Genomic DNA, 14,448 nt, shown 5'->3' with positions numbered 1-14,448 from the left:
AGATGCCAAGAAAACAAGAATATTCACACATTTCTGAGGGCAATAGGCCCACATAAGTGGGTAGGCATGGGATGTTAATCTCGTCGAAGACCTGCAGGCGGTGGCAAGCGGCAGATGGACAGGCAAGGAAAACTTCCTACGCAACACGTGATCTTCGATCTCCAATGGCGGTGACGAACAAAAAATATTCTGCCATCAACTTTTCGATTTCGGGCTAGTTTTGCACAACCTATTTCAATCCAAATTTCACACAAATTGCAGTCGCCATGGCCGCTGTTTACAAGACTGTCTCAAAGAAGAAGGCTCAACAGCCAATGGAGGAGCTGGACGACGAGGACATTCAGATGGAGGAGCTCCTCGCTGCGGAGGACGACACCACCGATAGCGAGGAGGAAGAAGAGGATGAGGGAATCGAGGAAGCAAAGAAGCAACTTGCCTCTGGATTTATGCCTAAGACCCGGGTACTCATTCTAACTTCGAGGGGTGCTTCATACCGGTAAGGACATCGCGATTTGAGAAGAATGCTAAATCGTTTTACTGATCCGTGACAATTGCATTCAGCCACCGTCACTTGATGTCAGATATCTGCGGCCTCCTTCCTCACACCCACAAAGAGACCAAGCTCGATACGAAAAAGAAGACAGCTGGCTACAACCTCCTTCTCAACTCCCTCGCCGACCTGCACTCATGCAATGTCATCTTCTTTCTCGAGGCCAAGAAGAATGGCCAGGATCTCTACCTCTGGCTGTCACGTCCTCCTAACGGACCCACAATTAAGTTCCACCTCAACAACTTGCACACAATGGGAGAGCTCGGCGCAGGATTCGCAGGAAACTGCCTCAAGGGTGGTCGCGGCCTGGTCGTGTTTGACCGGTCCTTCGACGAACAAGGCCCCGATATGGGCGTTGCTGGCAGTGAATACCGGGCGCTTGTCCGAGAGATGTTGCGGGGAGTTTTCTGTGTCCCCAAGCGTGGTGTCCGAGGCATGAAGCCTTTCGTCGATCGCATTATCGGTATCTTCGGCGTGGATGGCAAGATTTGGATTCGCGTTTACGAGATCCGCGAGTCAGAGGCTGGCAAGAAGAAGGAAGGCGAGGAGACCAAGGCCGCACCCAAGGGCAAGGACGGTCAGCCCGAGGTTTCCCTGGTCGAGATCGGTCCCCGCTTTGTCTTGACCCCCATTGTCATTCTGGAGGGCAGCTTCGGTGGACCGGTCATCTACGAGAATAAGGAATACGTCAGCCCCAACCAGGTCCGTCGTGAGGTCCGCATGGGCAAGGCTGGTCGCTACTCCCAGCGCCGAGATGTCCAGACCGACCGGGTGGCCAAGCGCTCTGGTCTGGGTCTGTCCGACAACTCTGAGCGGAAGCAGGATGCCTTGGACACAAGGAAGCTATTTGCATAAGGGTTCTGTGTTTTTGTTTCGTCGTGCTGTTTCTAGACTTGATATCCCTCGGGATGATGTTTCGACTACATGTGTATATTTGATGCGACGCTCTCATCCATGGTCCGTTAAGGCGTCGGGGCAATGTCTCATCCTGGTTAATTTCAAAAGTTGATTATTTCCATCCTTCTTTGCAATGCATTTCGCTGGTTCCAAACGATTTCAAGCCTTTGCGTTTGAGAAGTAGTTGATCCCTGGATGCAAGGGGCGAGATTAGCTAAGCTCCATATAGAGATCGCGACCCGCTAACACAACCCCCGTCATCCCAGTCTCCTTTTGACACCATCTATCATGGCATCGATTTCGCTGAATAGCCCTCTGTGGCTGAAAGAAGGTCACTATCTCAATATGTCTGCGCTTCAATCCATGTCTGTTGTTTTCACCAGCCCCAACGCCGGGGTACACCTCCTGTAGACCCAACCTACACGCGACTGTTGTTACATCAATTCGCAACAACACTGTCCAATCTGATCCAGACCTAAGTCTCGAGAGACGTTCTCTTATCCTTCCATCAAAATCTACCATCCTGATACAAAGACCCTCTAAAAGGTAACTCGTCTACAATATGTGGTTTATTTCCCATGTGAGTCATTCTAATGGGTCATGTATTCCCAGAATCAACACAGACGATCATGAAAGTTGAACATCTTGCAACGGAGCTTCTGCTCCAAATATTTCGATCGTGCGACTCAGTCTCTGATGTTTTCAACTTGTCGGCAAGTTGTCGTCGACTCCATCGCGTTCTCAAATCGTCAAACAAACAGCAAATCCTAGCCAGTGTCGCCGAGACCCAATTCGGGCCCCTCAATGATATCATCCAAGTGGTGACGCAAAACGACAGCCAGCCAGCTCATCACATCCGACATGCGTCTATGTCTGATGCCCTCCTGAAACAAGTCATCCAGATAGGCCTGGTAGCACAGAAATGGGAGGCCGTCTTCCCATTCAAGAAGTGGAAATCTGACTATGAGAATCGCCGCTCTCTCACCGATCAAGAGCGATTGCGTGTGCGCCGCGCGGTGTACCGATTATGGTTATACCACAATGCATTCCATTCTCGTGCTTATGACCGGCATTCTCGCAATATTCGCCATGTAGTCTTGGAACGGGCCCAGCTACTTCATAACTGGTCGACCCAGGAGCTGGCCGAGATTGAAGACCTTCGTCTTGTCATGAGTGACGTTGTGCAGAACCATATCTGTCCTAGCAATGGGACTATTCAACGCAAGTTCCGTAAGCGTTATCCAGAGAGCAATCATCAGCTCTCGTTCAACATCCATCTGAATTATCCTCCACCATCAAATACGTTCTCGTTGGAGAATCAGTCGTCGTTTGGAAAGGCCCCGGGATCTTCACTGCAGCAATATTTCCATGTTGCCCACCCGAGCAATTTCACCGACTCGCCAGCCAAATACAGGTCTCGGTTTCGCAATGATCTTTCCCATGACCCCGGGTCTGAGGGCTGGGGAGACGAGATCCCGCATTACTACATCATCCAGGACATGATGAAGCTTGATCCTGGTCAGATTTTATGGTTGCGAGATCATGCTCTCTTGAAGGAGCAGGTGGAGGAGTATGTATGTTCCCTGGGTGATTGGTTCCGCGATAATGGCGAGACATTTGGTGATACATTGGAGTATGTCATGAATGAGCGCGGTCTCGATGCTGGAGAGTTGCGGTCCGCAGTTGTTGATCGTGACATGGGCATAGTGCTTGATTAGACATAACGTTATGTGGCTAGTGTTAACTTTCTGTATTTGTTTCGTTCTGGAGTTTCCATTTGCGGGTCCATATGTGTTCTTTTCTTGACCTAACAGGTAATTGATAGCCCAAACAGCGTGGACATTGTCGTATAGGGGTTCGTGACTACACCTGATTTGTTCTCCGAAGAGATCAGCCCACTGTTGATCTTGCCATAAATGACGATCTACTCTCCCAGGCCCTACTCTATAGGCGCTAATTATTATTACCGCACTATAAAAGGCCAGGCCGGACAAGTAAATTGCCATGTGGAGCATGTGGGCCCGAAGCTCTAGGAACACATTACTTCCATCAGACTACCAGAAAGTACGGGAAAGAATATACTGATTTTCGGAACTTTCATACAAAGAACATGCAGCCGCAATGGTAGACGCCAAAGTTCATTGCACCAGCAAACTGCGGCGACACAACGTAGAAACAAATGAAGCACACCGGTCGCGCAAAAAGGTAAAAAAAAAGGGGATCAATTTCGTTGACGACGAGAAAGAAGTTAACAAAAGAAAAAAAGAAAGCGGGAGAAGGGAACCAACAGCCGGGTACATCAGTTCTTGAAGACCCCTATCTTCCCAAATAGTTTCTCTACCAGATCCCGCCTGTGTATTATCTTTGTAGCCGTCGAATTCCAGACTCCAGCACAGATCAAGACCATCTCAATATCACATCGCAAAAAGAAGAGTCGTGGCGGTCGGTGCGTCGTCCTCGCGAAGAGTGAAACTAGCAGCAGCCCTGCTTCTGCTCGGTGTCCTGCGGGGTGAAGTCGATGACGGGACGGCGGTCGCCGACCTGGTTAGAGCCACCCTCCCCGGAGTCGAGGGCCTTGCTGGAAACGATGCGGTAGATTTCTGGAGGGGTGAGAACTGGAAGGCAACAATTGGGAGAACAGGCCACCTACCTGTGAGGATGTTTTGGAAGGCCAGCTCAACATTGCTAGCATCGAGGGCGGAGGTTTCAATGAATGAGAGGTTGTTCTCGCCTGTTGGTTGTCAGCGCCACATATTCAAGAATACGTATTATCTAGGAACGCACTAGCGAACTGCTTGGCCTCCTCAGTAGGGACCGCACGCAGGTGGCGCAAATCGCTCTTGTTACCGACAAGCATGATAACAATGTTGGAGTCGGCGTGGTCCCGGAGCTCCTTCAACCACCGGTTGACATTCTCGTAGGTCTGGTGCTTGCTGATATCGTACACGAGGAGGGCACCGACAGCGCCGCGGTAGTAGGCAGAGGTAATGGCACGGTAGCGCTCCTGACCAGCGGTATCCCAGATCTGTGCCTTGATTGTCTTCGAGTCGACTTGAATAGAACGGGTCGCGAACTCCACACCGATCGTTGACTTGGAGTCCAAGTTGAACTCGTTGCGGGTGAAACGACTCAACAGGTTGGATTTACCAACACCAGAGTCTCCGATAAGCACCACTATTCACCACAACAATATGTCCACTGTCAGTCTCGCGATTTTCGGGACAAGGGGCGGATAATAGGAAGGCGGGCATCAGCATAAGGTGGCAACGTTACCTTTGAATAGGAACTATGTGGGAATATCATCAGTACGTTGATACAAGAGACAAAAATGGTCTGAGTCAACTCACGTCATATTCGTCGTTGGCCATTTTGAATGTGATCTAGCTCAAGCCCGAGGGGTGATATTGAAGGGTAAAGGTGGCGGGATAGGTGAAGACTAGAAAGAAGGACTTGAGAGTGAAGTAGATACGTCAGCACTAAGCCTGCAGGCAGAAGCAAATAAAGGGGAGCACACACAAAAAGCAATGAGAATCAGTAGAGGAGTGATGTCTTTGGCCTCTCCTTAATGCCGAGCCCGTCTTAGCGGATCATGTGATCTTGGGTTTTATCGCGGGCGGTCTGTGCTATCGGCAATATAGTAGATAGCTTCAGCTTCACTTTGGACTATTGTCCAGTGGATTGCTCTGCCCTTTTGTTACATATATTTTCATGTCAAACTGTCTGGCAACAGCCTGAAATGCTACCAGAACTACCTGATCGGTCAACTTGGCTCATTGCTTGGACTTCGTGTTGACACTTTCTTTCCTATTTCTTTCTCTTTTATCTTCTCCTCTCACTTTTCTCCTTACGTTTCATCTTTGGACCTTGACCACTACAGTGCTCTATCAATTTGTGGTGCAAGTTTTCATTTAGGCCGTTGCTCCAGGCTGTTGCTACATACGCTAGCAGGTTCACGTCGACTCTTTTGTTTCTATTTCCTCTTTTTTCCTCTTTCATCCTTCGTCCTCCCACCCCACGTTGGACTCTGTCTACTGCACTGCTCTGTCTTTTTGTTACGCAAGTTTTCATTCCAGGCTGTTAGTCTGCACACTAGCAGCATCACCAAATTGGCATTCAGCCTGGCCATTTGATTATTGCTGATGTATCTGATGAATCTGTGGTATTGCCATGGCATCTGATGACGTGTTGAACGACACGTCCGACAACGACCCTGATGGGGAGTGGGATTCTCTGGCATCTTCAGTTGAAAGTGACCAGGATGAGGACAAGTCGTACTACGTCGAGACTATTTACATGGAGCGTGTATTTGAAGGTCAAACCCAATACCTTGTCAAGTGGGCTGAATATCCTGCCGAACGAGCTACATGGGAACCCGTCGATATGTTTGATGATGAAGAGGGGACCCTGGAGGATTGGGAAAGGAAGAAGAAGGATATCGCGTCAGGAAAGCAGCAGCCCTTCGACCTTAGGTCGTGGGAAACGCATTGCACGGCAATAAATGAATTTCGTGAAGACCGGCGGCAAAGACGAGAAAAGCGCATATCGGGAGGATCATCCTCTCGAGGTCTCGTTGATCCCCGCAAACCAACCCACAAACCAAAAATCCCCCCCTTGGCCACGAATGCCATACCGTCAACACAAGTTATTTCACAAAAGACATCTCCAACTTCCAAAAAGTCGGGAGCAAACCAACCCTTACCCAAATGGGGGCTTCAAACGTCAGATGCGCCCATTGGGCAGGCGGATAAGTCGCCATATGCAAATCTGACCAAAGCTGTGGACAGCAGGGATAAGAGGCGGAGGCTTGAAACACCTCGAGAGCCACCTATTGCGGCAATTCAAAACCCCAGACCGGCACCGTCGGGCTTTGCAACAGGGGGGAAAGCGGCCAAAGCCGGGTATCGTTCACACATCTTTGGAGAAAGAGTCCCAGATATCGCAAAGCTGGATTTAATCAGACCTTCTCAATACCCGGATAGGACAGGAAGAGCCCATATAGATCTCATCACATTGCCATTCACCGCAGGCCTCAACTCTCCACCTCCACCTGGGAGGAAAGCCAGGCGTTCCGGCCCATCGCTTCCAACAGAAGACCCAGTCAAAGGTTCCAGTGAGCCCCGCGCGCAGACTATTCGTTATAGGCTTGGGCTGTCAAGGTCGCGTCGCTCTCCGGACCAAGGCGATAACCGACCTTCGTCAGTCTACTCTCGACGGGAGAGTCCAACCAGGCCTCGTGCTCGTTCCCGGTCTCCTGATGTTTCTCTCGTGGCAAAGCGGTCCAACGCCACGGCCGTTGTGGAGAACTCCAGGGTCAATGCTCGAGCTGCTAATCCTGCAGATCCTGGCCCAGGACCACCAAGTTCGGGTGATCACTCCATGGAATCGCAGCTTGTCCAAATGCCCAGGCGCACTCCAGCACCCAATGCTCGGGTTCCTAATTCTGCAGATCCTCGCCCTAGAGCACCAAGTTCGGGTGATCTCTCTATGGAATCTCAGCTTGCCCAAATGCCCAGACGCATTCCAGGACCCAGTGCACGCAAACTCCCAAATGGGTTCTGGTTTAACCCTAAAGAGACTCTAATGACGATGTCCTTTGGACCAGATAAGAAGTTCATTGGACCCACAAGGGTTTGTGGCATGCCAGCAGAGTCTCAAGATCTGATCCGGAATAAGCCCCCTGGAGATCGGGAACTTCAGGTTTACTTTGAACATTTGTGCACGACTGATGAATTCACTCAGTTGCGTCAACTCACGCTATCTGAGCAATTTGAACCCACGGTGAGTCTTCAGTGTACTGCACTGTATTGGGAGTTATATCGCTGACTGACTGTTTGAAAACCAGGTCGTTAGGCGTACTGGATGGATTGAGGGCTTCAATGGGACCAACAGCCAACTGCTCCAAATGGCAGAACATTTGCGCGAAAATGACCTTGTGGCTATCTACTATCCGCAGAATGGGGGCAAATTTGCCTATGTTGCCTCATCTCGCTACTCCCAAAATACCGACTGGTCCAGTTGGATTAGAAAGGGTCACATTTGGGATGCACCAAGTGGAGTCCCCCTCCTTCTCACGGCATTCAATAACCTTTTGCCGATAGTCGCTCTGGGCGCTCGACGATGTCGCGGTCTGCTTTTACCCGTACGTGAGGGCTCGCAGGATCAATTTACACCGATCGGCCCAAAAGGTGACGTGGATGTTTCGGTTAGAGGCACAGACGACCTGACCACAGCCCTATCGAATGCCCTGCGTGAACACATCACGAAGGCGAGACTCAACCCAGATGATCTTGCCGTAATTGATGACAATGGGAAGATGTCGAGAGCAGGGAAATTTTATCTTCACTTTCCTCTGGATAATCAGGAGGCCATACTCGACTTGGAATACATGAAGGCGGTATACGTACAACACGGAGTCATTATTTTCACAAATCAAACCCCAAATCATTGGGCCTCATTTGTGAATGACCCCGATCAAGGGGTGGCTATTGTATGTTTTTTGACGCCAGAATATTGAAGGGAGCTGAAACAGCTAACTATCATTACAGTTCCACGAGTCATTCCATGAATACGAATCGTTGCAGCCACCTATCGCCCTTGTGAACAAGAAAACTTTCAGTTTCTGGATCGTTCGCGTCTCTCGCCCACTGGAACTGACTGCCCCGGGATCCACTGACCCGGAATCCACTGTATCTGGCAGTTACGCCCAACGGATCTTTCCCCAAGGTACTGGCATGATTCTTCTCACCGAAGATGTGATGAGCAACCTCCTCGAGGTTGCTATCACTCTTCGCTGGATTTACCGGCGCCATAGAGGCAAGCCCAGATACTGGAAGCTTGTTTTCTTCCCTGGAATCCTTGAATGGATAAAGAAAAGGCTCGATGATGAGGTTTACTCAGAAGACCATGATATGTATGTTAATCCCCCATTGGCGCTCTTTCGAATCACGTTCTAACCAAACACTCCCAAAACAGCTTGCTACTTATCCACAGCTTGATCGTGAAAAACAACCTAGTCTCTGCCACTCAAGTGTTCAACGCATCTAGTCTGGACTTTTTCAGCTGCCTTGAAAATGAAACAAGCACAGTACTCGCACTTCCACCCCTTCATTATGTAAGCCTCACAGAGAACGACTTGGCAATCAAAGACAAGTCAGAGCGTGATGCGGGTCACCTCATTGAGATACTGGCAGGCGTGGCGAAGGTCACCATGGCCCGATTTCGGAATTTCAGCGCCATCACATCCGCACGTTACAAGATATCAGCGTCAAAAAAGCGATGGGATGAATGGGGCCACATAACTATCGACTATGGGTTTGAAAGATTCTACGAAAGATTCAAGGTTGACCGAGCAGCTATCCTGGCTGAGATCAACGCTTTACACAGGCCTCCAAATCCTACCCCTCGACCAACGACTCAATCCGCTGGGGAATTCCCACAATCCCCTCACGCACTCAAGGACGCCTCTCGCAGTGCGCATTAACACCCTCAGTCTTCTGAGAAGACCAAGGCCACCGCTAGCGCAACGGCCCAGCCCTTTGCTCCAAAGAGCTGAGTTTCGTTAAGTTCTCATTCAATTGTCCAACGACCTCTGTTTCTTATGTGGTTAATATTTTCTTGTTGTTCATTATACCCTGTCTGAGTTTTATGCTGTGTATGAGTAAGTACGATGATAACTTATCTTATGGTCATTTAGCGAATAATATTCTACTTCATGACACATTTGATACACGTAAAACTTACATTCTTGATTGAAGTATACTCGCTTGGCAATTTCGTTTCGAAAATGGGGCGCATCCAATGCTGAAAGTAACAATTTATGGGGAACCTAACCCACTAGCTGGTGCCCAAATGCGAGACAATGCCCTGGTTAAGATGATAGTCCCCGCTAGCTCTAGTCAGCTATATTCAACTCCAAGGTCAATCCTAGAACCCTGCTAGTGCAACTTCTACTGCTAAGACTGGTTGTCGACGTTTTTGAGAAGCTTTAGACAAGCGATTGATTTATTTTAGACCTTTATAGAGATTTTATTTATGCAATAACTTGTTTCTGAACATAAGTATACTTAACATGCTCCCTATCTTCACCTTTTGAAAGCAGATCGCAATGTTGTTGATATGCCAAACCAGACGAATAAGAAATTAACAGCTCTGTTAAACCTTTAAGAAATAGATGCCAAAGCTCGTTGTTTAATCCTAACTAGGTTAAGTGAGAATAAATCACAAATGGCGCTTAATGAATAACCCGCTAAGCCCGGCGATGTCTCATATGTCTCCTGGTCTTCTTCATGCTCCCACTGCTCATCATCTTCAAACTCTCAACATAATCGCTCGTGCCATGCGTGGGATCCCTATCTCGTGCATTCTTAGCACCACAAACAGACCCATCACTCGCACCACCCAGCGGCCCATCCACAGCGAAATACTCCCGCTTAGAAGGCGACAGCAACATATTCTCCGCAGCCTCAGGCAACCACCCATTGATGAAATCACCATGCGAGCAATAAGAAGTCCCACAAGCAAGTGCTAAAGGAGGAGGCCCAGACCAGCCATTAGGAAGCAAACTGCGTAAATCATATCGGATAGAGAAGCGCAGCTGAGGCATACGCGACATACCAGCTGGACACCAATTTTCTCCGTATCCACTGTTTACCCGTGGGTTTCCTGAGTATGCAGATTCCAGGGTATCCGGGTTGACGCAGTCATGGAAGAGGAGGAGTGTCTGCAGGTGGGTTGAGCATGTTTTCGTCGGGAAGGCAGCGGCATCCTTGTCCTCGTCTGTATCGTCGCCTTCGCAGAACCAGCTGATTCCGGCGTTTTTCTCGACATGCTCTTGGGATGTTGCTGTTGCATTGCCTGCTACGTCTTTGTAGTCTTGGGGGATGGCTATTTCGGCTGATTCTAGCCCCTCGTAGTATGCGCTGAAGCGCATTGGTGTGATTGGGATGTGGGTGTTGTCTTCATCTTGTACGAGGTATAATGTTGGAACCCCTGATATTGTACTAGTCAGCCAGCTGTTTGTGTATGATGCTTTGAGGGATGGACTTACAGTATGCTGAAAAGTCATTCGGGTTCACAGTTGTTGAGCAGCCTTTTTGGAGCTCGGATGACTTGGTTGTGTTGACTGTGATTGCATCTGATCCAAAGATGCTGTGCATATGACTGTTGTATTGTCCGGGCAATACAATTGGGTCTATATTCTTGAACATCAAAAGCTCTGAAACGGTGACTGTATAGGCGTTGGACATGCCTGCCGCCAGGGCAGACAATAGAACAGATCTGTGCATTGATGTAGAAACGACGGGCAAAAGGAAAGCAAAAAAAAAGGAAAGAAAAGGAAATATATGCAAAACGAGATGAAGAAAGAGATGAGAGATAGCTACGGCTAGCTACTACGTATTTATATGTTATATCGAGGGAATGCGGGTCTGACAGCTTCTCGTCAGTTAGAATCTTTGTAGCATGTTTGAACTGCGGATCAACAATCCAAAATTGTCGAAGATTGACCAGCCGTTGTTTCACGAACGATCAGGGGCCATGACCGGTTCCGTCAAATAGATCGAATGTTTCATGTAGACCACATCTTCTTCTTGGCATAACTAGATATGTGCAGCAGCACAGGATGTACGTAGACGTCTATCAACCAGTTTAACCCTTACTTTTCACCCCTTTTCCCCCCGCTGGAATAGGCTAGTGGTCAAACACATTTTCTGCATTAGGACTGACCGTACAGTGAGGGCGAAAATTTGATTCCTAGCAATCGCTCGGAGCTCCGGCCGGGTGCCTTCTTTTCTTTTCTTCCTATTTTTTATGAGGTTCGTCATTGGTTGTCGTGGCCATATAGTGAGCTTAGGGACCAATAGGGTGATAGTATTTACCGATATCAATGCATGCATACAGACATAAAGCGAAAGCTGGTGACAGGGAATAGACTACATGGAGATAACTATATGGGGGTAAACTGCGGAATTTTCAATAACATTCCAATCAGATGTCTAGAGTAAATCGATACATGAAGTTCATAAGTACAGGTCATGAAAGTCTATAATGTCCAAAGCCGAACCTGGCCCAAATCATAATCTTGCAGCAGTGAACCGAGCGCCATCATCACCATGCGAATTTTCAGCAGAAGTCGGAGTACGGGCCTGAAGGGGGCTGTCGGGGCCAAAATTGTTTAATTAACAACACAAACAAAAACGAAAGACCTGAATAGGGATTTTACCGCTCAATGAAGTTGGGAATATCCTCAACCTTCATGGTTCCTTCCAAGATACCTGCATATTGTTAGCTGAGATCTGAGTATCAAGGGTGGAAGGCACTTACGGTAAACAGCAGTGAACAGAGGGAACTGGTCCTCCATGCCTTGGTTCTTGAGGAAGCTGTTGACCTCGTAAGCAGTCAGGGTACCCTGCAGCTTCTGGCCATTGAGCTCGGTCTTCTCAATCTCCTCGATAGGAAGATTGCGTTCAACGCTGTGCATGGCACACCGGAAGTTACGGCCACCGCTGCAGCTAGTGATCAAATCAGCCACACCGGCACTTTCGTCGGTGAAGGTGCGCTGGTCAATGGTGGCGCTGAAGAACTGGTCACCGAACTTAACCATCTCCATCAGACCAACACGCATGACGGCAGCCTTGGCGTTGTCACCCCAGCCCATGCCGACAACCCAGCCAGCGGCCAGAGCAACAACGTTCTTGAGAGCGCCACTGATGGACACACCAGCGACATCGTTGACCACACGGACGTGGAAATATGGGCGGTGGAAGACAGCCTTGAGGACGGCATGGTCGACAGGTGGGTAGGCTGATGGCAGAGCCTGCAGCTTGGTATCTGATATCTTTCCGGAGACATCCTTGTGCTGGAACTCCACAAGGTTGGTCTGGGAGGAGGAAGGCGAACGCTGGGGAGTAGGCGCCTTGGAGTCCATGTGTGGGGGGTCGTACGCAACGCTGGTCTCGGACCACTTCTCCCGGGCAACCTCATTGGCAATGTTGGCACCAGAAAGAGCACCACAGTAGATGCCAAGGGTCTTGCCAATGGTCTCAGAGAAGAGGTTGATACCGGATTCGTTGACGTCGACACCCTTGATACAAGAGATACCACGGGCGTAAGGCAGGATCTTACCCTTGATCTGCTCGCAGGTCTTGATGATGAACTGATGGGGCAGGTTGAAAATGAGAATGGTGCCGTCTTTAACCGTATCCTCCAGAGACGGGTTGGCGTGCAAGTTGACTGGCAACTGAACTTCTGGAAGGTATTTGATATTCTCATGGGTACGGTTAATCACCTCGGTCAACTTCTGAGGACCGGCGTATGAGGGGTCATAATTCTTCGAGTCCTTGGGGACCTCGACAGTCTCCTCGTACACCCACATCTCCACCGTCTCTTCGAAGAGATCCGGGTTGCTGGCAGCATTTTCGGCGACAATCTTGGCAATGGCGGTACCCCTGCACACGAGGACTAGTGTTAGCCTGGATTGCATCCCAGAGAAGAGTTTTTGATCCTTACCAGTTGCCGGAGCCCACCACGGCGAGCTTGTGCTTGCGCTGGAATGGACCGAGAGAACCCATGTTGTGTGTAGAGGTAACAAATGATCGAAGGGTCAGAGGGCCTGGGATAGTGGATTTAAAAGGTAGAGGAGCCGGGGGCAGACGGGGTGGAATGAATCGGGGAATTTGGGACCGGGTGGCTAGCGGCGACCTCGGTGTAACAATGGTACAGAAGTGAGGAAAGGAAATCCGACGCAGGTTGGGACTGGAACGAATCTCCATACAAGTCACCCAATGAGTTCAAACTTTCCCGGTTTGCCTTATGTTTGATAAGGCAAACTGATGTCAGAGGAAGTGCGTCGAAAAGTATGTGGATCGTCACCCGGAAAGCAATAAATCACTCAGCAGAATAACGTCACAAACGCGTTCTTCTCCTTGTGGTTTTGCACTAGAGATGACGTTGAGCCAAACAGCGTTGAGTTCCTGGAAAAAACGGTGGGGAGGGTGGAGCGGGCGGTGAACAGATTTGGAGAGAATCGGGCAGTTCGCTTTTCCCGTTTTTCGTCTGGGTAGATCTCACATGGCAAATGGTAAGCTGCATTAATTCTTCTGTTCCACTTCCCGGTTAATTATCGTCCACAGGCTCCTATCCGCAAATCCAAAATGGCGAAGACTGCTAAACCCGCGAGGCCTTCGGGGAGAGTCTCATCTGCGTTCGGTGAAGATTTCCGGACCAACAAGCGGGACAAGCGGCAGATCAAACACGCCGCGCTCGTGTCGAAGATCGAGAAGGATTCCCAGAAGACCCCAAAGCGTCGACGCGCACACAAGAAATTGGTCGCCAACCTCGAATCTCTGGCCGATGCCCTGCCCGAAGCAGAGGAAGCCAATGATGCCGCCAGTCAAGCCAATATCATCAAGCAGAAGACCCTGCGACACAAGCCGGGGGCCCTGAAGCGCCGAGAGAACATGGAGAAAACAGAGCGGGAACGTTTCAACAAGAACATGGCGGACATGTCAACCATCTCGGCAACTCCAGCTGCCCAAACTGAGTCGAATCCCACCGCCGGTCGGTGGTCTGCCCTCCGAAGCTTCATTTCGCAGACGATGGAGCAGCAGCCCGTTTTCCAGGCGAAGAAATGAACCGGGCACGTTCGACATTAAATAACAGACCTGGCTCACTGAGCATCAGAGTGATTGCCGTTCGTCATCGAATCCTGCCTACCGAGACCGGCACTGGACTGCGTCAACTGCACCGGCAATGCTGTCGAGCGAAAAACCAAAATTCGAATGCCTAGCATTCGTATGTGGTTACGGCCAACACGACACAATCCACCTTCGGGCGTGAGTACCGAATGTCGAAACGGATTGGCCCCCAAGAGTTTGCGACTTAAGCCGTTTTATACTGCTGAACCCCGCTCCAAATTGCCTGACACAAGCTTGGAAGCCTTAGGGCTGACGGACGCCACCAAATTCATCTCGACAACTGTGCATAATTAAATACCCCTCATTGAA

At 49.6% G+C, this 14,448-nt stretch overlaps 6 protein-coding genes across 6 annotated transcripts; 3 read left to right on the top strand and 3 right to left on the bottom strand.

The window, feature by feature from the left end:
• Positions 1–266: 266 nt before the first annotated feature.
• Positions 267–1,405, top strand: PENARI_c041G10432 (ribosome biogenesis protein BRX1; the record flags this gene model as incomplete). Its single annotated transcript, XM_022637139.1, has 2 exons — positions 267–496; positions 562–1,405. The coding sequence occupies 2 exons, from the start codon at positions 267–269 to the stop codon at positions 1,403–1,405; spliced, it is 1,074 nt and encodes a 357-aa protein (XP_022483021.1).
• Positions 1,406–2,076: 671 nt separating this feature from the next.
• On the top strand, positions 2,077–3,165 carry PENARI_c041G02227 (F-box protein; the record flags this gene model as incomplete). The annotated part of the gene is made up of 1 exon (XM_022637100.1): positions 2,077–3,165. The coding sequence occupies one exon, from the start codon at positions 2,077–2,079 to the stop codon at positions 3,163–3,165; it is 1,089 nt and encodes a 362-aa protein (XP_022483008.1).
• Positions 3,166–3,919: 754 nt separating this feature from the next.
• PENARI_c041G00024 (Rab family GTPase) lies at positions 3,920–4,815 on the bottom strand (the record flags this gene model as incomplete). The annotated part of the gene is made up of 5 exons (XM_022637093.1): positions 3,920–4,047; positions 4,098–4,178; positions 4,232–4,621; positions 4,721–4,733; positions 4,795–4,815. 5 exons carry the CDS (start codon positions 4,813–4,815, stop codon positions 3,920–3,922), a joined length of 633 nt encoding a protein of 210 aa, XP_022483025.1.
• A 799-nt stretch (positions 4,816–5,614) lies between these two features.
• PENARI_c041G09370 (uncharacterized protein) lies at positions 5,615–8,927 on the top strand (the record flags this gene model as incomplete). The annotated part of the gene is made up of 4 exons (XM_022637135.1): positions 5,615–7,225; positions 7,290–7,934; positions 7,993–8,357; positions 8,420–8,927. The coding sequence occupies 4 exons, from the start codon at positions 5,615–5,617 to the stop codon at positions 8,925–8,927; spliced, it is 3,129 nt and encodes a 1,042-aa protein (XP_022483033.1).
• A 765-nt stretch (positions 8,928–9,692) lies between these two features.
• On the bottom strand, positions 9,693–10,692 carry PENARI_c041G11635 (DUF1996 domain-containing protein; the record flags this gene model as incomplete). Its single annotated transcript, XM_022637141.1, has 2 exons — positions 9,693–10,435; positions 10,494–10,692. 2 exons carry the CDS (start codon positions 10,690–10,692, stop codon positions 9,693–9,695), a joined length of 942 nt encoding a protein of 313 aa, XP_022483030.1.
• A 970-nt stretch (positions 10,693–11,662) lies between these two features.
• PENARI_c041G01054 (glycerol-3-phosphate dehydrogenase family protein) lies at positions 11,663–13,014 on the bottom strand (the record flags this gene model as incomplete). The annotated part of the gene is made up of 3 exons (XM_022637097.1): positions 11,663–11,718; positions 11,768–12,891; positions 12,953–13,014. The coding sequence occupies 3 exons, from the start codon at positions 13,012–13,014 to the stop codon at positions 11,663–11,665; spliced, it is 1,242 nt and encodes a 413-aa protein (XP_022483005.1).
• Between the last annotated feature and the right edge of the window lie 1,434 nt (positions 13,015–14,448).

The sequence above is a fragment of the Penicillium arizonense genome (assembly GCF_001773325.1).
Source record: "Penicillium arizonense strain CBS 141311 chromosome Unknown PENARI_contig041, whole genome shotgun sequence".
In the NCBI taxonomy this organism is placed as follows: Eukaryota; Fungi; Ascomycota; class Eurotiomycetes; order Eurotiales; family Aspergillaceae; genus Penicillium; species Penicillium arizonense.
Note: the sequence above shows the minus strand (reverse complement) of the source record. Positions and strands in the feature narration are given on the sequence as shown.